Raw genomic sequence first — 21,248 nt, 5'->3', positions numbered from 1 at the left:
TTGTTGTCTTTTTTATTTTTCGGAATTATATCATTTCCTCCTTCTCTTGTTCTCTTAAAAGCAGATTAAACAGGCTGACTGCACAGAAGCATTGCAATCTTTATTGACTTCAAGGTGTATTATTAACTTAGCTGTGAGGTCCAGCAAAAGTATGTAAGGGATATTATATAATAATGTGAGAGATGTTTTCCTATGATGAGTCACTACAGCAAATGATTTATTCAAATAATACCGTATTGAAGTAGAGTATTGATAAACTGTCTTTACTGAGAATGTACCCTTAAGATATTCCCCCATTAAAACGTTACTAGTCATAGGCACCTGGGCAGAAGACTCTGAAAAAGTATTGGCGCTGTTGTCTCTCTGCGAGGGTTTTTATTCTGAAATCTGGATGGCTAAGAACATTAGAAGTCTAATGTTAATTCCTAGGGTTATAATCTAATTAATTATATAGCTATGCAAATAGTAATACTTTGCTTTCTATCTGAAGACTAGATACCTAAGGTATTTATAAAATCCTATGTTATAGTAGCCGTTGTCTATCTCTTCTCCTGACCAGCTCTGCCTCCTGGGCTTCGGCTACACTATGTGCTTTGGGATTTCTGTTAATTCCTGGCCACTTTATTTCTATTATTTGACCACTTTTTATTCTAAATTCTATCTAGTTGATTCAGTTTTTGGCTTCTATTACCATGTTTTGTACCTTACGTGTCTCCTGGCTCTATACTCGGGTATGAAGTCAAAGTGCATTGCACCTGGAAATACATGCACCTTGAATTTTAATGACAAATCATATTGCTGTGTTCTGCTGAGGGAGGAACCATGGCTTCTTCAGCTTCCTCCACCTCGTACCTGTTCTTTTCTTTCTCGTACCTTTCTTGTTCACTTCCAATGACTCAGGGGCAATTGTTCGCTTCGAAGATTTTATGTATGAGTTAGTTTTATCTTATCTTTAGATTTCAACTCCCCAAGAGTACAGGCATCTCACATACAGCCTACCTCCCATGGCTCCTTGATAATTTCCAGTATATATTTCTTAGACTAATATAACAAATGCACTGGGATTGAGCCAAATCTGCTCATTCTATTTATACTGGTTCTTAATCTGAGAGTTTTCAGTTCACTGAGAGAAATCAACCATTTTTACACAAAACATCTTCCATCAGGCGTCACTGGTGTCGTTAAGTTGTTACGCAATCACCGTGAAGTACTGCAGCTCTAAGCATTGTCCACTCTGAACGTGGTACTTGTTTCTATAGCACCTCATTAGTATGCATAATTCATTATCTGCACCCATTAGACTCCACACTTCCGGAAGGCAAGGTATATACATATCCTTGTACCGTCAGTGTTTCACTCAGGGCACTAAAGTTGCAGACCCGATGACCACAACATAGGTCTCAAAAAGCCACTTATGGTCCTCTAAGAGAAGCAGGCTTCATTCTTAAGAGACACGAATGGAAAGCTGCATCTAATAGCTAGATCCAAAAAAAAAAAAAAAAAAATCAACCTACTTGACTTTTTTTTTTCCTGTAAGAAATAAGCCAATGGAGGAAAAAAAGTAAAATAAAGCCAGTTCAACCTCAAAATCTTGAGAGCTGACTTTTATTGGTCTTAGAGGTGTATGCTCTTGGGTTCAGTATCAATGAGCACAGAAGAGCAAGCCGCGTCGTTTTGTAGTAGAGAGTAGGTGGTGGGGTACAGCTTCGTCAGTCATTGACTGCTTTTCGAAACTGCGGGGTGGCAGATTACCTATTTTCTCCACCTTCGGTCTCCAAGGAAACCCGTGGGCGGCACTATTCCGGGAGCCTCGGGTCTGTTTTTAGCCTCGGTTTAGGATGGGTGATTTCCTTTACTTCCACGTCTAAAGAGCAACATCTTATGCCCGACGGGACACAGTCTCCCTCAATTAAGCTGGCACAAACACTAAAGCCTTGGGCCACCTCATTCCAAGGCGCACCTGCTCTGCAAACCTATGAAACAACCCTACAGAGCTACTTCAGCCAGCCGCAGAGCAGAAGACAAACGCATGCGCAGTAAGCACAACTTCGGCTCTCCCGCAGACGTCATTCCAGGCCGGCGGCTCCGCCCTTCTCAAGATGGCGCTGTGCTCCGTGCGGAAGGCGCGTGAATGCTGGCGCTTCATCCGGGCACTTCATAAAGGACCCGCAGCTACTCCGGCTACTCCGCAGGTAACCCGAGCCGGCCTTCTGCTTTAGGCCTCCGGTCCTGCGAGCGCCTTCCCGCTCCCCATCCCTTCCTCCACTTATTTCTCCCTTCTTACTTCCTGTAAAGAGCCCTCCACACTTTCTCTCCGAGGTCCACTAGCCTCTGACTGTCCACAACTCAGAGCGCAGCGACGCTGCACACACACGTGACAGCAGGAGGTGCGGAGGTGCTGCTGCTGGAAAGCACTCGCTGCCCGGCCACGTGGCCAGTGTTGCCAGGCAACGGAGGGAGCCATCTTCTGAAAGAGCTTGACGTTATCAGAGACCTAGTTGCTCTGCGATAGTTCTCCTGCTCACCGTTCTGTTATGTTTTTAGCCTTCTTCTCCTAACAGCTACTCCGGGTGCAGCGGAGAAATCAGAGAGTTTTCTTAGAATTGGGTTGTTGAGGTTAGTGCAGTAGCTAGTGTGTGGAACGCGAGCAAGAGTCAGTATTCGGTGATCCTTAGTCACCTGCATCTAACAGGCCCTGTAACCAACAGCAACTAGCTGCCAAGGTGCTTCATACTGTTGCTTGCCTGGCAGCTCTGCGGTTGCCATGACTGTGCTGCTGAGCATGATGCGTTATGTCCAGACCTGCTATATTTGCATTTTACCCTCAAGGTCAAAAGGTGGCCGGGAATATGCTTTCACTCGTTCAGACAAGCACAAAGCATCCCAGAATATGTCAGTTTGACATAGATGATCACGGAAGTAATGTCTGAGAGCGGGAAGGAAATTTGAACTTGTGTGATGAAGTAATTTTTACACATTGCATATTCATAGCCATTAATACACAGAAATGACACGAGGATGTCATGGTCTAACTGATGTATTATTGTAAAGCGTGCTGGCCTGGTCCTAAAAGTTCCTGGCTTTCTCTGACATTTGCTAGCTATGTTACAGAACCAGTTGCAATCCTCTGGGCAGATGGGATAGAAGGAGAATTGGAGTGATTGGCATGTTAATATACTTCCAAGCCTGGGAAGCTTATGGGTTCATGACTATGGAGATAAAACATAGCCAGCAAGAGTAGATGACAACCAACGTGTAATATTATATTTTGAATCATCCCATAAGTTACTCATTCTCTGAACTTCTGTCTTCTTCATTATTGTAAACCTCACAAGATTCTATGAGAATAAAAGACACAATACTGGAAACTCAGCAAACAACTATTCAAATGTTACTTTACATTTTAAGAAACCGTGTTAGTTAAGAATTGATTCCAGCTTTTATTATCAAATGTTGTTTTCCTTGAGGTTTGGGAATTTTATTTTTCAGAATAAAATTCTGAAAATAAAGTTCAGAATAATAGGCATATTCATGTGTATGCAATCAAGAATATGTAGGAAAGATTACTGTTTTAAAACTCTTGATTTAGCTTTAAATAAAAAGAATGAAATGTTTCTGTAGTGCCATATGCATATCAGTTAAAGATGATGGCATGAAAGATTAAGGCAAGCCCAGTCTGATGGCAGGAGCCTAGAATCCCAGCTATTCTGGAGGCAGAAGCAGGGGGGAGAGGATCACAAGTTTAAAACCAGTCTGGGTGATTAAGTGAAAGTCTTTGTCTCAAAATAAAACTTAAGAAGATAGCTACGTGGCAGGGTGCTTGCCCAGTATACAGGAAGACGTAGGTGCCAAAGCACTAATGAAGTTCTCCAGAAAGACTTAATGGGAAAGATTAAATGCTGTACTCAGAATATGATTGCAGTAGTGTTTATACTTAAGTATGTACACATAGAAGAAATACTGGAAGGAAAACAACCATTTTTGATGGGCTTTGTTTGTCCTAAATAGTGGATTAAAAGTAATTTAAGTGTGCGTTAAGCCTTTGTTTTGTGTGTTTCAAATTGCAGATATATCACTTTTATAACAGGAAAATTTGAAAGCATAAATCTCCCTACAGACCTGTAGTCACTGGTGCTATTTGGTCATTTTAGGTTTCTGAAAGAGATACCTAGTCTCTATGGCCATTATTAAAGTGGCCTTGGAAAAGGACTCCTAAAAATTTATGGCCACTCTTCCTGTGTGTGTCTTCTTTTTCTATTGAAAAGCGTCCTTTGAAGTCAAAGGGATTTTGTGAGCAGATGCAGAAATATGTGAAGAAAGAATTGGATTCTCAAACCAGCTGCACTGGACATTTTTATTACATCTCATAACCATTGTAGAAAACAAAACATTATTTTGTAAGAGCATATTATAATAGAAAGAAATGCATATTTATCATATAGGTGGTTTTATAAAACCGAGGAATGGTTATGTTACTTGGTTATTGGTTTAGGCTGTGCACTTGCCCCCTGAGGTGGGAGCAGACAAGGATATGCCACAGTGTGTTTTGTTGGAAACTGACTGAACACACTGTGAATCTTAGTCTGTTTTAATGCTTTGGGAAATTTTTTAGCAGTGTCTTAAATAAGAAGTGTGATGTATTTACTCCTCAAGGCTACATGTAAACTCAAACTCAGAACAGCAAAAAAGGGCCTAGACATGTGGCTAGTGCTTGCCTGGTATGGGAGAGGTCCTGGGTTTAATCTTTAGTGTGTTAAAGAAGGGTATAGGGGAAGAAAGTATGAATAAGAGCACACCCTACCGTATTCATTGTGGATGTCTACAATTTGTGCGGGAATGGTTTATTTTGTCAGGTGTTACTTGACAGAAGACTGTTGAAATCTGATGAGAGGAGTGTAATCACAAAGTCAGAGAAATGAAAATCTGACGTGATGTTTAAAGACTGATGGTGTTAGGAACATTTAAGCCTGTCATCATTGACTAAACACAGCATCTGTCCTTCTTTAAGCACTCATTCATGACTGTATTTGGAAAACAGTGAAATATTCTTGGTTAGAAGGTTTTCCCAAGACTATTTATAATCATCCAGTCCACACATAGAAAGTCCTCATTTCATTTCTAGCCCTCCACAATCTAGATTTGGCCAACACTGTCCTATTCTTTCTCCTGCTGATGGTCAAAACATAGCCATTAGATCAGCGGTTTTCAGCCTGTAGGTCATGACCCCTTTCACAGGGGTCGCCTAAGACCATCTGCATATCAGATAGTTACATTATGATTTATAATAGTAGCAAATTGACACTTAGGAAGTAGCAATGAAAATAATTTTTTGTTCGCGGGTCACCACAACATGAGGAACTGTAATAAGGGGTCAAATCATTAGGAAGGTTGAGAACCACTGTGTTAGAGGGAGGAAATGTGTTTCAAAAGGAAGAAAGGGTCACTGTCTTAAATTTCTGGTTTCATGATTAAAACTTTTAAATTTTAAAATTAAGATTGCCAGAGTTGCAGAATTAGTTCAAGAACTTCCTCTCTAGCCTGCGCTCTGCTTTGTCTTACATGCTCACAATCATTACAACTTAAGCCCAACATCTGTGCAGTGATGTTGCCTTAGATATAAGCCAAATTCTAGTTGTGCCAGTTTTTCCAGCAGTCATATCATTTCATCCTGAATCAAATACAGGATCCCACAATTCATTGCTGTGTGTTCTCCAAGAATGGATTACTCTCTGGTTTTCACTATTGAAAGTGCTACCTTTGCCACTGTTTAAGGATACTGGTCAGATGTTCTCTGGGATGGCTCAAGGTGAGCTCTCCTAGGGATTTCTCAGGGTGAGACCAGAATTATGGATTTCAATAAGAATACATGGAAAAGTGAGGCAGGTGTTAGCACTTTTAAGAACTAGAAAATAAGATTTGTTTAGGTACTTTCCCAGTTAATTAGTGGTAGAATTGGCATGGTAAAGTTGATTGTGGGTGTTTCTGCATTTTATAATTATTGCTGTTTAGGTTTCTGTGATTATAATACCATGAAATTGGGGTGCTCCTGGTGACTTTTTACTCAGTTCCCTTTCCAGTTCTCTGTGTGATCTGCTCCATCCTCAAAGGAAGCTTTAGGGGCTACCACAGCCAGCTCAGTCTTATTAGTTGACTACTGTGCCAGTTTGGTCAGACTGTTTCAGCTCTGCTTCCTTAAGTAGAGCGGGTAGGGGGTAGGGCTCTGTGAATCCACCCAATGGCTTTTTTCCATCTTAAGAAGTAAACAGATTTGTTGAAAATGCTCTTTACCTTAGTCGCTTATGTAGACTGAGTTAGTATAAATACAAATATCTCAGGTCTTTGAAAAATAACTCTGAAACAGGCAATAAAAACCACTGAAGGTTTTTGTTGGAAATAGAGAAAGAACCATGGACAATTCTTAGGGTAGCCACAGTCAGGAAGGGCTGGTAAGAGAGCTGCCACCCTCCAGATTCCTTCTCAATTTGTCACTTTTATACCTGCACGTGCAGAACTGTCTACAGAGAGGAGCTGGGGGATGTTTGTGGCTGTGGATGTGTGTGTGCACGTGCACATGTGTGTGTGTGTGTGCACTCATAGATTGATAGATTTACACATTTGTATTGATATGTACATATGTGTATATAGAGATATGTTAACATATATATGCCTACATATATTCATATTGCCATATATTTTATATTTATATCTTTTAGAAGAGAAAATGGTATTTAGTCAGCCAAGACAAGCCTTATCTTACCCTTTTCAAATATTCTGTAACTTTTATTCTATCCATTTTATGAAAGAAGACACTAAATCCAGGAAGACTTGAGTTTCCCAAGTCACAGAACCACAGTACCAGGATGCCAACCCAGAGCTGCTTTGCTTTTCTTACCTGCTCAAAAGTTACCTCTTATCAGTGAAGTAGTTTGGGGAGCCAGATCCTTTTAACCCCCTCTCCCCAGCCACACACACAACCCAGGCCCCTGAAATACAATATTGAATTTAAGATATAGTTTGAAAACTGTTAAAGCTTCCTTTAATATAAAGGGGAGTTTGTTGATCAGGATCACATTTGATACATAGATTGTGTTGTTGTGTTTATTATTATTATTATTATTATTATTATTATTATTATTATTCTAGGAAGCTGTTCTATGATGGAGTGGTTTGAGTACTTTATAAGGGAATATAGTATTTGTTTTATTTACCTAGCTCTCTGAGTAGAGGGCAGTCATCAAGTGTTGTTTTCCTTCCCTGGCTCTTCCCGTCGCCTCTGTTCTTTCTTTCCCATCTTCTTAATTCCTCAGAGCTTTCTGTCCACAGTATGCTGGTCGCCGTTCAAAAGGCAATGCCACAACTTCTCCTTGGGTCTCTGACTAGCCTGATGTCCAGCCATTTCATAAAGAACACTTTTCCTGGTGGTGCTCTGATGTTGGTGTGCCCTATTGTCTGGAAGCTTCTCTCATAAACACTGCAGTGCAAGCCCAAGTCTCCCTCCTAGGTACTTCTCAGGAATGATTTACTTGTTAGGGATTGAAGCTGCTATGCCGGAGTATAACATACTAGGTGCAGAGATGATTTATAGGCAGAGATGATACACTGACTCCAGCTTGAGTTAATTTAACTGGTCTGGGAATTTGCAGATTTCTCTCTATGTCATTTCTTAGCAAGACTTGTTTTTTCCTGCCCTTTAGGAGAGTAACAGGTTTCCTAAGTCCCCTGTTCACTAATGGAGCAGGCCATGTCTAGTGCATGACTGCACTTCCCCAGCCCTGGAGCTCTGTTGGGCCTCTAAGCATTTACTGAAATTCATCTATAGCTCCTTTTTTCTTGACACAGCCATTGTTTTTGTTTTTTGTTTTTCTCTTGAACCGCCCCTCTCTTACCAGTTGAGTTAACTTCTGATTGGCTAACAGACTGTCTGTTGACTGCTCTGTTGCCTTCTGAGAGTAGAGTCAAGTCCATGTCTAACCATGAAGATTCTCACTGGTTCCGCTTCCATCCCTATGCCAGGCCAGCACCCAGCACTCAGGATGCACATCCCTTCGCTTCCCGTCTCTTGCTCTCACTGATGCATTGGTGAGCCGGCTGCCGTGAGAGTGCAGTCCTGAACGTCTCACTCCTTGGGATGTTAGTTATAGATCTCTCACCTGGGATACGTTTTCAAGTGGATCTATTCTCTTCAGTAATACCTTCTTCTAACACAGCACTCCGTACTGTCCAAAATATTTCACAGATTCCTATTAAATCTTGTATACAGCATACAGAATTTTATTATTTGGCTGTTCAAAATTTCTACTCACTGGAAAACTTCCATTGTGCCTTCTTCCCCTCTTTTTTTTTTTTAATCCAATTCAGTGATAATTATCAGTCTAAGTAATCTATTAATATTCTTTCAAGTTTTAATTTGGTGAGCTTTTCCTATTTCTTTCAAATCCATTTAATATTTAATTTATTTTAGGACCTTAGTCTAATATGGCTGGTAGTTTCAGTTATTGGTGAGGATAATGATAACGGGGAGTGGGGGGATGTAGTGCCAGCAAACATTCGTTGAATGCTTACCTTGATCCCAAGGCCAGTTTTTAAAGGCACCAGATAACATATTAGCTCATTCAGTCTTCCCAACTCAACTAGGTCCACAAAGAGGAGTTCTGGGAGGCTTTAATAAGTCACTCAAGGTCATGTAATTAATTGTAAAGTGTCAGAGCCAACATGTGAGCCCAGTTATCCTGATTCCAGACCCTATACATGCACTATAAAATGACAGAAATATCTACAGGAAACCATATGTGTTAATTTGCTGTTAACTACTTTGAAAACTTGTAAGTATTCCATGGATGCTACTTGTCTTGTCACTACGACATGAAGGGTAGACACTCTGAGTCAGCCTTTGCTGAATCAGCTTTGCTGAGTCAGCTTGCTGTTGCTGTTCTTGCAGTCTTATTTGGCTGCATGAATTACGGATATGGAACAAGGCTGTCTTGTAAATTTTTCTTAGTGTCTCCATTGGCCACTGCCACTAAGATTACTTTAGATAAAATAGGGCTTTTAAAACATGAGTCCCAAGGTGCATGTAGGAAGTTGTATTTATATATTGACTGTAGCCAAAAGGTCAGCCTGGACAGAGCTCTGCAGGCGGGACAGAGGTGGAGAGGGCTAAATCTGAGGCAACTGGGGGATCTTTGTCTGGCTTGTAGTTATGATTTATGGTGGGAATTCTCTCTTCAAGGAGTAGGAGTGAGTGGTGGCAAGGCATGACAGCCGAAAGTAGTTAGTGCTATTGGCCCTGTCTGCAGAGGACGAGGAGTCTCACTTGTTAGTGGGGCTCTTAAAGAGATATATACTTCAGTAACTATGGAGTATTGATTTGAGTGATTACCCATCTGTACACTCACTGGGATGAGGCTTTGAAATTACCACTGTTGGTCGGAGTTGACTTTGTACAATAAATGGCAGGCTCTTTGTTAACTCTTCCTTATATTCTCTGTGAGTAGAGACTACAGACATATTATTCAAATTCCTTCATCCTCAGGAGTCCTTTGGGGAAGCAGAAGGATGCAATCGAGAAGGGAGATGGAGCTGTTTGCTTAAATCCTAGGTTTGGTCTTAACAGGTAGTTCCAAAAAATACTGCACAATAGAAAAGGCCCCTTGGGTTAGGGACAAGTGTACAGTAAAGGGGTGGGGGCTATTACAAGGACATAGGACCAGACTGTTGTGGACTGTATTCTCCTGCATAAAGTTGTTTTGGTTTAAAAAGAAAACAAAAATCAACTTTGGCTTCCAATATCTGCCAATTCTCTAGCCACTGCGTACCATTAACTGGAGTGTGCAAGGTCTGTAACTCTGTGGAGAGAATTTATAAAGAACAAACATTCACAGGAATGGCCCTTGTGACATTGGACAGTTAAGTGAACACATCCCTCCTTCCCTGTGTTCTTCCAGGCTGTTCGTTACGAGGAAGTGTGATAATCAGAGTGCTCGTTTGCTACCACAGGCACGTCTGTGTGGTGCTACGTAATGTACGTAATGTGCCTGAACTCATCAAACGTGGGTCTTTCGTTTGCAAAACTGATAATAATGTTTATATTGTGGAAATATTATGTGGATTTGAGAATCTACCACAGAGATAAAGGCCCTTGGCTAATGTTTAGTACTCAGGAGATCTTCCTCCTTTTGTAGGGCTGTTCCTACTCTTATCAACCTAATCAGCATTTCCCTGTCTCCACTCAGTCCTTCCTTCCCCTGACAGCCAACTGGATTCATTTCCCAGAAGCAGACTGTCACTTTTCATAAAGTCTATACTCCTCATGACATTTAAAATCTTCTGCAGGCCATTGCTATTACAATTGATTCTTGACCCAGAGTTGTGTAAAATTCTCCTTTGCTCAGAGTCACCCCTTTTACTTAATAGTATATCATTTTTTAAATGGCCTTTTTTTCATCTATATCTATCTGTATTCTGTCATTCCTTTTCATTTCATTTTACCTGATTTATGACAAGTTTTACTTTATAGCTTTTGCTAGGCTCAAACTTACAATCCTCCTGCCTCTGTTTCCCTGGAATTACAGGCATGAATCATGGTAATTAGCTGTTTCACCACTTTCCAAAACTATGTACAGCTTTTGAACTTCGGTCATAGAGTGACTTAAACAAAACAGCAGCAAAAAAATGTGTTAAAACATTCTAGAAAATTTTGTTTGAAAGCTGGAGGTAATCACTTCCAGTTTCAAATTATATCTTGCATTTTGAAACTGGATGAGCCCTCATCCCTGTCTGTAGAAGTGAACACATGCCTCTTTATAGCCTGCCTTTGTTTAAAAACATTTGCTTGAGGCAGATGGACGATCATGCCTTTGTTCTGTACACTATCTTTGGATACTCCAGCAGGAAGCGGTTCGGTATGCATTCTTCCGCAGGTGATCTGTAGGCTTCACTTAACATGTAGAGCTCCCAGGGCATTGTATTCCTGGAGGCCGCTACCTGTCCTCAACAATGAGCAGGATGAGCCCTTCCTGTTGAGTCGTAGCTGTTATAAATATATGTGTGATAAATGAGTCATTACTTAAATCCTGGGTGTGATTCTTTCGATAGAAAACCCCAGTTATTATTTATTGAATGAAGACAGTGAAAAAAATAATCAATGCAGTGGCCCATGAGAAAATTCATAGTGTTGATATCAAGCATGTTGTTGAATAGGAACCATACATCTTAATGTACTTTGTGCTTAATTGACTACATCTGATGCAGGTAGTGATCGGAGTTGTTATTTCCCAGTGTATCTAGGCATTTATGTTATTAGAAGGTACTGGCAATTGTGCCTTGGTGATTGTCCAAGTAGACTGTAGGTGTCTAACCTCTTGCTGTGGCTGAAATTAACCTTGCCAGTTCTAGTCTTATTGTTCATGGTACTGCTAACTACACTTGGAGTTTTATTATACCAAAGTTTGCTACCTCTGTATGCTGGGGAGTGTAAACATTCACAATTAGGATGAAAAGCTTTTATTTTGAAAATAAATATGTTGTGTTATCTATACAGTAGTTACTGTTATAATTCTGTTGTTATGAATAACGATTTGCTTTTTACCTTTTAGGAAGGAGATGTATTAATCATGTATTAATCACGTATTGCTTTTTCTCATTCAGTTACCAATGTGCAGTCTCTTTAAAGCAGCCTTTTTAACCATACCTAACACCTTTTGCCCAGTTGGTGTTAGTGTGCTCTGCATAGAAAGCAACCTTACCTCTCACTGCAGGTACATGATAGACAGGGGACAAGCAGGCTTAAAGTTTCTAAAGTAGTGTGCCCTTGCTTTTACTTGTACCATATTAAGAGTGGATCAGCATAATGCAAGATTTTATATGATCAAGTACTACAGATAATTTATGTCTTCTTTCAAAATGGTTCATGGCACATTGACATCTGCTCAGAGCAGCTTTATTGTTATACTCTCATATGAATTTGTCATGTGTATGTTTAACAAGCCTTAAATCAATGTATGTAATCACAGAATAATCATGGAATATCATGTTTCTTAAAGAGAGTAGGATTGGCTGTAACATCTCCTGTGCCTTAGCCTATTTAGGCTGCTTTGGTAGTACCGGAGATTGGGTAGTGTAAACAACAGCCATATATCTTTCATACTTTTGGAGGCTGAGAAGTCCAAGATCAAGGTGCTAGTGGATTCTGTTTCTGGTGTTTCCCTTTATAGTTCGTGGGGAGTTGCCATTTCACTGGGGGAGATCATGAGGCCTCCCTAGGATCTCTCAGAAGGACAGCGATCTGTGAGAAATACCCTCTCCTGACCTAGTCACCTCCCTACCACCAGAGAACTAAGATTCAACATAAAGGTTTGGAGTTCACAGGCATTGTCTATTTTGGGTGATTTCAGTGGCCAAACATCTTATAAAATCAAGACTGGTTTTCACAAATCTTTGAAATGTGTTGGATGTTCCAGTGTTTCAGTGTTGACACGACATCTACCAGCTGTTTTTCACATTCAAAAATGGAGTAGAAATTCTTCAGCTGACCATGTGTCCTTAATTTTGATTGGGAATATATTAACATATTTATGACTTAAATAGAGACACAGCTTGTTCTCTGATTTTTTTTCCTAACTAGTGGGCCTTTTGATCAGGTTTCAGTGATATTTTTCATTTTGAAAGTTACATGTTCACTTTAGATCATATGGCTACAGGATACAGGACTAGCCTCTTCCATTGGTTCACATGCTAGATAAAAGGGGGACATGGGAAGTGGCTAGCTCCTCAAAAATTAAGTTACAAGGCTCTGATCACTAATGAAGTTACTGTCACTTAAATAGCATTTAAAGTTTAGTCTTCTACAGGAAGATGATTAGGGACGTCATATGGGAATAGAGGAATGACTTAGTAGATAAAGTGCATGCAGTAGGAACTAAGGCAAATCCCAAGCACCCATATAAAAAAGTACATGTGCTTGTGTATTTTTAATTCCAGTACTGGAAGGCAGACAGGAGGATCCTAGGGGCTTACTGGCCAGCCAGTCTAGCCAATCAGTGCAAGAGACCCTTTCTTTGAAAATAAGGTACAGAGTGATGGAGAAAGACACCTGATGCTAGCTTGTGACCTCCACAGACAGGTTCAGATGGTCACACTCACATATATGCACCTGTGCACACACATGCATATATCACACACAGGAAGAAAAGAAGGAAGGTGTTTTTGGGTTGTTCTGATGCTGTTTGTATCTGAGGTTAATACTGCTTCTTCAAGAGGGGCTGCCCCAGTGAGGAGTGGATCATGTACTCAGGTGATTTCATGTGAACCTTTTCCCTGTTTTAACTGGTCAAATAAAGGTTAGAGCTTGTGTTTTGGCAGTGGAAGGGAAAGGTGGGGCTGGAGGTTTTAGAGAGTAGGGGAAGAGAGGGAGAGAGAAAAATACGGATGGAGGAAGAGGAGGTGGAAGGAAGATAGAGGAGAACTATATGGCCCTGGGAAGCCGCAAGTAACAAGGGACCTCATTGCTGTGTAGAGCAGTGTAGTGGGAAATCGGCCCGTTCTAGGCATGCAGCTTGTAAATCTTGTAATTCAGTTGTTTTCTTTGCATGGGCTTATTGGGGTTGGATATTTACTGCAACAGGAAGGAATGGAGGGAGGGAGAGAGGGAGAGAAAAAAGAGAAAGAGAGGGAGCATAGGCATATAAAGTGAAAAAAACGTTTTTAAATGTTTGAGGTAAAGTTGAAGAATGTAAAAAGAAACTAGGCACGAGAAGAATCATTACAGGGTCAGTGTAGGGGCTCAAGGGTTAGAGCTTCAAGAATCAACTTAAGGGTGAGGTATTGAGATAGTAAAAATAAAGACTGAAACTATTAAATACTATTTATAATTGATTTATACCCAGGGATGATAGCATCAATAACTGTAGACTGGCTTTTGAGGCTGAAAATTCATCTCAGTGAGACAGAGATAAAGTGAGGATTACCCTTAAAATAGCCTACTTGAGCACAAACCGCCTCGGATGGTAAAGGGAGCTGTAAACGTTGCCACCCTCAGGCAACTTTTGGGGTAGTTTTAGGATCGAGGAAACCTGATCATGATTGTAAAAGCAAGTATGAAGATGGAGAGATAGAAGATAAAGAATGAATAAGCACCATCCACTGTGAAGAGCCGGGAAGGAGAGAACGCCATCTCTGGGAGAAGGGTGGAGAAGTGTGGGTCTAGATGAGTTTTCTGAAAAGGGTGTGAGCAGTGGAGGATCTGCCAGCCTATTGGGCATTAGCTCTTGCAAGGGGTTTGATTTGGAACTGGTGTAGATTAACGGGTTAAAGTATGGGCTGTGAAGTCACATGCTGTTCTAAGCCAAGTTCATCCATTTAATACTTAGATAACAGAAATTGGAGTCCAGGGGCAGGTCTTGGATTCTGTAGCTCACTGTTGTCTTCCTCTGCAAGATAAACAAGGAAGGTCAGTGTTAACTGCAAGAACTCTGCAGCCAGACTGCCACTGCGTGGGCCTAGTCTGCTTCACTACTTTTCTTTATTTTGTTATTTATTTTTTTCAAGATTTATTTATTTATCTCATGTATTCAACATTGTGCTCTTCAGACACACCAGGAGAGGGCATCAGATCCCATTGCAGATGGTTGTGAGCCACCATGTTGTTGCTAGGAATTGAACTCAGGACCTCTGGAAGCAGTCAGTGGTCTCAACCACTGAGCCATCGCTCCACCCCACTACTTTTCTTATGATATGTAAAGTGAAGACAATAATATCTACTTCTACCTGTGATTGTTGCTGTGAGGATCACCTGAGTGTTTATAGAGTCTAGAACAGCACTAGGTACATTGTATAGCATAAGTTTTTAAAAATATTTGGTAAGCAGTGTTGAAAAGCACTGAAATTAAAACTAGAAACTGGTTTTATATAGAGATTCTACAGAGTTTTGATATTTATATTATTGACAAAACTACTTAGCATTTAAGTATCTAATGAACTTATTAGCCTTAATCCAAACTGGGGTCTTGCTTGGCTGTTGGGACATGGTAGCAAGAGGAGCTGAGAGTGCTCATGGGTGCACCACCCAAGTAGAAGAATATTGACATTTATGATATTAAAGTGGTAGAATGATGGTAAGACCTCTGGTACAACATGGACTAAACAGTTAATGAAGTCAGACAAATGTATTGAAATCTAGTGTGCTGGATGGCTCAAACGCCTGATACTCGAACTCCCTTGGAGAGCAGAGTTTGACAAAAACCAGATTCCCAAACCTATAGTAAATTTTTTTTCATATTCTTTTTTTTTATTGGATATTTTATTTACATTTCATATGTTGTCCCCTTACCCCATCCCCCACCCACCCGGGGAACCCCCTGTCCCCTTACCCCTCCTCCTTCTTCTCTGTGGATGTAACCCCAACCTACCCCCCGACTCCCACTTTCCTATAGTAAATTTAAGAGCATATTAAAAAAATGGGAGATAGCAGTGAAGACTGTGTAAGTGAAAACACCAGTGCTTTATGAAGCCTGGGATGGCTTTATGTTGTGCTGCCTTTTTAGGTTGAGGACTAAGAAAGGAGTAGCCTGTGGCTGGAGAGGCGGCTGAGGGCTAAGCTTGCTGGTCTTAGGGAGGATCAAGGTTCAGTTCTCAGCACCCACATGGTCGCTCCCAACCATCTAACTCTAGTTCCAGGGGAGCCAATGTCCTCTTCTGAACTCCACAAGCACCATGAATGCACATGGTGTACATACATGCATGCATGAATAACACTCTCTGATGGTTTGTATATGCTTGGTCCAGGAATTGGCACTGTTAGGTGTAGTCTTGTTAAGGTGGGTGTGTCACTTTGGGCTTGGGCCTTAATACCTTCGTCCTACCTGCCTGGAAGCCAGTCTTCTCCTGTCTGCCTTTGGATGAAGATGTAGGACTCTGAGCTTCTCCAGTCCCACATCTGATTGATACTGCCATGTCCCCACCTTGATGATAATGGACAGAACCTCTGTACCTGTAAGCCAGCCTCAATTAAATGTTATCCATATAAGGGTTGCCTTGGTCATGGTATCTGTTCACAGCAGTAAAACCCATACTAAGATACACATACATAAAAAATATGAATCTTTAAAATAAAAGACTTACTTGGCCTTACTGAGATGGAGTTGGGAAGCTATGAGAAGGCTTGAGTAACCTGGTAACATCTGACATAGGTACTAAAGCCTCTACTGTGGGTGCATTGATAGAGTTTAATGCAGAAAAGCAAGAATACTCACAGGGAAATCAGTTATGAGACAACTGTGAGATCAAGTAAACAATAATAGTGCCTTGAGTTGAGCAGAGTGGTAAAGATGGAGTAATCAGATTCTAGATATTTTAAATGGAAGTGAAATTAGCAAGATTTTCTGGCTAATTGGGAATAGAATGAAAGAACAGTCTAGTTCAAAGGACTGTAGCCAGGACAACCAACGAGCAGAAGGAATTCACACTGAGATGTTAATGACTATATGATAGGAACACGATATGGAGAGAATATCTGGAGTTCACACTGACTTGAAATGCCTGGTGTGCACTTCCATGAAGCTGTTGGGCAGGCAGTCTGATACCTCAGACCAGCTCAGCAGAAGAAAGGTGGAGGTGGAGATAGACATTTAAGAGTTCTTAGTAGAATATGCGTGGAGTTACCACGAGGTTGAGTGTGTGACCACAGTGTGTTTAGGAAGCATACGGGGGTGGGGTGCAGGGGAGCTTGGGGAGGAGAGGAGAAAAGAAGCCTCATGACCTGAGTTTGACTGGATGTACATGATGGAAGTAGAGAACCAAGTCCCAAGAGTTGTTCTGACCTTCACATACAGTATGTGAACAACGAGGTATCTAATACTTCAGTAAGGAAATCCTCTGGGCTCAGGAGCCCAGACCTTTATACCTTCGACACATGACTTTTAGTGAAGTCTACTTACAAGCGGGCACAGATGTCTAAGGTTGCTAGCTGATTCTGACATTCAGCCTTTACAAAGAGAACCTGTAACATAAGATGACACTGCCTGAATATTTAGAGCTTGTGCACATATACATACGCGCACACGCACACACACACACACACACACACACGAATACACACAAATGAATACATGTATACGCACACATGAATACATGTACACACACACACATGAATACTCACACATGAATATATGTACACACACAAATACTCACACACATTTGGTTATAGTTTTGATGGCAATAGAAGTGAAAATATTTTCCTGAGAGGAATGAAAATCTTTTCAGAATATTAGCAGTACCATCCATCAGAGCTTCGCAGAAAGCATCATGAGAATGTATGATTAGAATTGATCGGATATTTGGCTGTCTTTTTCAACCAAAAGATGGATTTGAACCAGATTACCACTTCTATGACTTAGTTTTGAAGAAAGGGGTGTGGGGGGAAGGCAATTATTTGTCTCTTTGTTCAAAGGCCTTTTTGTATCGTCGATCCCTGAAAAGCTAGTGGAGGAGCCAGCCTTTCACATCCATTAAGGTCAGCCCTGAAACTGTTGAATTTGATCTCTTCCATTTACCATCTGGATACAGTAGAGAAAAAGCTATTCTGCAGTGGGTTGCTGGACACCATCCAGAAAATAATATGTCAGGGCATCAAAGGCTTGAGGCTCTTGGTCCATTCTGCCTAATGATCACAGGCAGGGTCTGTGCTCCAGTTTTGTAGCATGTTTCATTTTTGCAGTGACAATTTATATCCCAGTAAAATAGATCACAAGGATTACTGCCAGCTTGTCAAAGATAGGATTCCTCTACCGTAGACGTCCTCCCAAAGGATTGTATTTTAATTGGGCAAAGCTTGATTTCCAAAGCTCATTTCTCTCCATTCCAGTCTTTCTCATGGACGGCACTTACTGCAGGAAGGATTCTAACTCATAAACTGGTTTTTTCCATACCCAAATTCTCAGTCTAAAATCTTAAAATTGACCTTATTTAAATTGTTTAGTATTCATTGTCATCTTTATAAGGGAGCCTGGTGTCAGGCCAGCTAATGATGTTGCTGGCAGTTGTCCAGGAATCCGACAACCACATCTCCTTATTCACACCAACTGGAGCCAATTGTGGCTGGGTTGTTTTTATTATGAATTGATTGATTGATTGGTTGATTGGTTGGTTGGTTGGTTGATTAATTAATTAACTGAATAAGAAGCAAAGGCAGCAGCATGTCCTGTGTCTTCCCTGAGATGGGGAGGAGACTTGCAGAATAGGACGTGTGATGTCAGAGAGCAAACGGCTGCATTTTAAGATAATAGAGGCCATCTAATGCTAGACTCTGACACAGCAGCTTTGCTTGGAATCTCTGCAGGATGTACCCAGGCATAACTTTATGCTGGAGTAGGAAAAAAAAAAAAGAGCTATAGGGAATTGCCTTGTGTCCTTTATGCTGAGAAAAGATCACAGGAAAACCTTGAAACCCTGACAATAAAAATCATTTTCCTGTGGCAAGGGAGATCCTCAGCCTGCATCTCAAACAAAATGGCAGGTCACAGATTTCCTGCTCAGACCTAGGAAACTGGAGTCACTGTGTGAATTCCAGCTGTCATCAGAAGACATGTGCTGTGCTTCTAGGTTTTGTACTCTGTCCATGTTCTCCAGGAGGTCCATGGCCTCCATCTCCTCACCATGGAGATTTTCATCTCAGAATCTTCTGTGCTTCTCTTCCTTTTGATTTTTCTATGCTGGGAACAAGAAACAGTTCTTCAGGATTAAATCTAACAAATCTCTTCTAACTATGGTCAAGCTGGACACTTAGGATTCTTAGAGCCTGTGTGTGTCCACATGTGTACATGCCTGTGGTGGGAGAGGGAGGTATGTGGGGGTGTGCATGCCCTTCAATGACTAGGACTTTGGTTGTCTACCTGTTCTCAATCTTATTTTTATTTTTTAAGTATTTTTTTAACATTTTGAAATGAAAATATCATGTCCCTTTTCCCTTTCCTCCTTCCAACCCTTCCCTTGTACCCCCTCCCACGCTCTCTCAAATTCATGGCTCGTTTTTGTTTGTTTGTGTATATATATTTCTAAGTATATAGAAGCAACTTTCATTTTTTGGGACAGAATAACCTACTGAACCTGGAGCTCACTGTTTTTAGGCTAGGCTAGCTGGCCAGCAACCCTCAAAGATCCTCCTGTCCCTCCCCCTTCCCCCCACACACCCTCACACACCCCAGGCTGAAGTTACAGCTGTGAACACTTTTAAATTTTACATGTGTGCTGTGGTCTGAATACAGGTCCTTGTGCTTCTGCAGCAAGGATTCACCGAGCTATGGCCGGGCTGTGAAGCTTTGTGCACAGCTTTTCTGCACACGTTCTGTTCCTTTCTACTGTTTAACTGCTCAGATGTCTTTTCTTTGGGAAATAAATAAATAAAAGAAGATGAAAGAAAGGGGGTAAAAAGGGAGGAGAGGAGTTGCTAAGATGTTAAGACAATCCTAGATCACTGGACACAAGCTACTTCCTGGTGCTACCATCTCCAGCCTGTCTGTGCCTCTGGACAGTATGCATGATGATGGGACTGTAGTTCATGGCTTAGTCTCCACAAGTGAGTAACATGAAGAGGATAGCATGGTGCAGCCGAATGCTCAAGGTGTATTTACTGTTGTTGTTGTTCTTAGTTGATGCGCTTTTACATGAACAAGTGCTGGACTCTGGATCTGGAATGCCCTCACAGGTCCGTGTAATACACTGAGGGGAACAGCATGGTGGAGAACTCGGCAGACAGTTTTAGGGTTCCTCTGACACGTGTGATAAGAGTATGTTTAGTTTTACATGGAACCGCTGAACTGTCAAATGTTTGTGTCACGTTGGGTTCCCTGCATTAGTGTGAATGTTCTTGTCATTCTCTGCGCTTGCCAGCATTTGATTTGGGCCACTGTTATATGTGAACTAATATCCATTTGTTCTTTCAACTTGCAATTTTCTAGTGACACATAATGTTGAAATGTCTTTTTAAATATATTTCCCTGCTGTCTGCATATCTTTCTTGAGGTGCCTGATCAGGCCTTTTGCCTTCTTTTCCCTCTGATTGTTCTTCTTTATTTTGAAATTTAAGAGTTGTGTGTGTGTTTTCTGAGTAACAACCCTTTGACAGATGTGTCCCATTTCAAAGACTTTAAGTATACTTTCTTATTTATTTTCTGGCTATATATGTATTTGTTTCTTTATGTATTTTGTTTGTTTATTGGTGGTGAGCATGCCACAGCAGGTGTGTGGAGATCAGAGGACAGTTTGCAAGAATCAGTTCTCTTTTCTACGACGTGTGTTCTCCGTATCTAACTTGAGTTGTCAGGCTTGGAGGCAGGTGTGTATATGGACTGAGACATTTCCCTGGCCTTGTGTCTTTTTCAGATATTTTTTTCCAGACTTGTAGCTTGTCTTGTCATTGTCTTGACATACTATCTTGTAGAGGTGCAATTTATAATTTTAATTATATCCAGTTTATCAATTATTTCCTGTGGATTATGCCCTTTGTGCTGTATCTGAAAAATCATCACCATATCCACTGTCAGTAATGTTTTCCATATTTTAGGAGTCTCATGTTTTTGCATTTTATATTTAGACTTAGGATTCATTTTGAGTTAATTCTTATAAAATGTTTAATATCTGTATCTGTTTTGCACATGGAGGCCTAGTTGTTGAAAAGGCTCTTTCCTTTGCTGAATTGTTTCTTTCTACATGAGAAAGATCAGTTGACACTGTGCTCTCTGTTGTGTTCCATGGATCTGTTTATCTGTTCTTGTATGCATACTGTCTTGATTACTGTAACATTATCCTGTATTAAACAAGGGTGATGTTATCCCTCCAACTCTGTTCTTTCACCAGTCTTGCTGTCCTGATTAGTACAGCATGCCTTAAACATGAGAGTCAGAGTCCTCCAGACATGGGAGTCCCAGTCCTCCAAACATGAGAGCCCCAGTCCTCCAGATACAGGGTACCAGTCCTCCATACATGGGGTACCAGTCCTCAAAACATGGAAGTCCCAGTCCTCCAGACATGGGTGTCCCAGTTCTACAGACATGGTGTACCAGTCCTCCAGACATGGGAGTCCCAGTCCTCCAAACATGGGAGTACTAGTCTTCCAAACATGGGAGTCCCAGTCCTCCAGACATGGGAGTACTAGTCTACCCACTGGGTTTAACAGTCCTCTCTGTTTTGAATGCTGTAGCAATATGGTATTTTAAACTTGGGCAGTGCTTTAACTTTTTTTAATTGAGATGGCTATT

General features: G+C 41.0%; 1 protein-coding gene across 2 annotated transcripts in view; it reads left to right on the top strand.

The window, feature by feature from the left end:
* The first annotated feature begins 2,099 nt into the window (after positions 1–2,099).
* Wars2 (tryptophanyl tRNA synthetase 2, mitochondrial) overlaps positions 2,100–21,248 on the top strand; it is a 77,474-nt gene continuing 58,325 nt past the window's right edge. For both annotated transcript variants that reach the window (XM_028753008.1, XM_028753007.1), the window contains exon 1: positions 2,100–2,192. In XM_028753008.1, coding sequence (XP_028608841.1) covers positions 2,100–2,192 — 93 coding nt within the window. The remainder of the gene's footprint in view (positions 2,193–21,248) is intronic.

Source organism: Grammomys surdaster, unplaced genomic scaffold (assembly GCF_004785775.1).
Source record: "Grammomys surdaster isolate TR1022 unplaced genomic scaffold, NIH_TR_1.0 125941, whole genome shotgun sequence".
NCBI classification, from domain to species: domain Eukaryota; kingdom Metazoa; phylum Chordata; class Mammalia; order Rodentia; family Muridae; genus Grammomys; species Grammomys surdaster.
The sequence above is the reverse complement of the archived record's forward strand: the minus strand, read 5'-3'. Positions and strand labels throughout refer to the sequence as shown.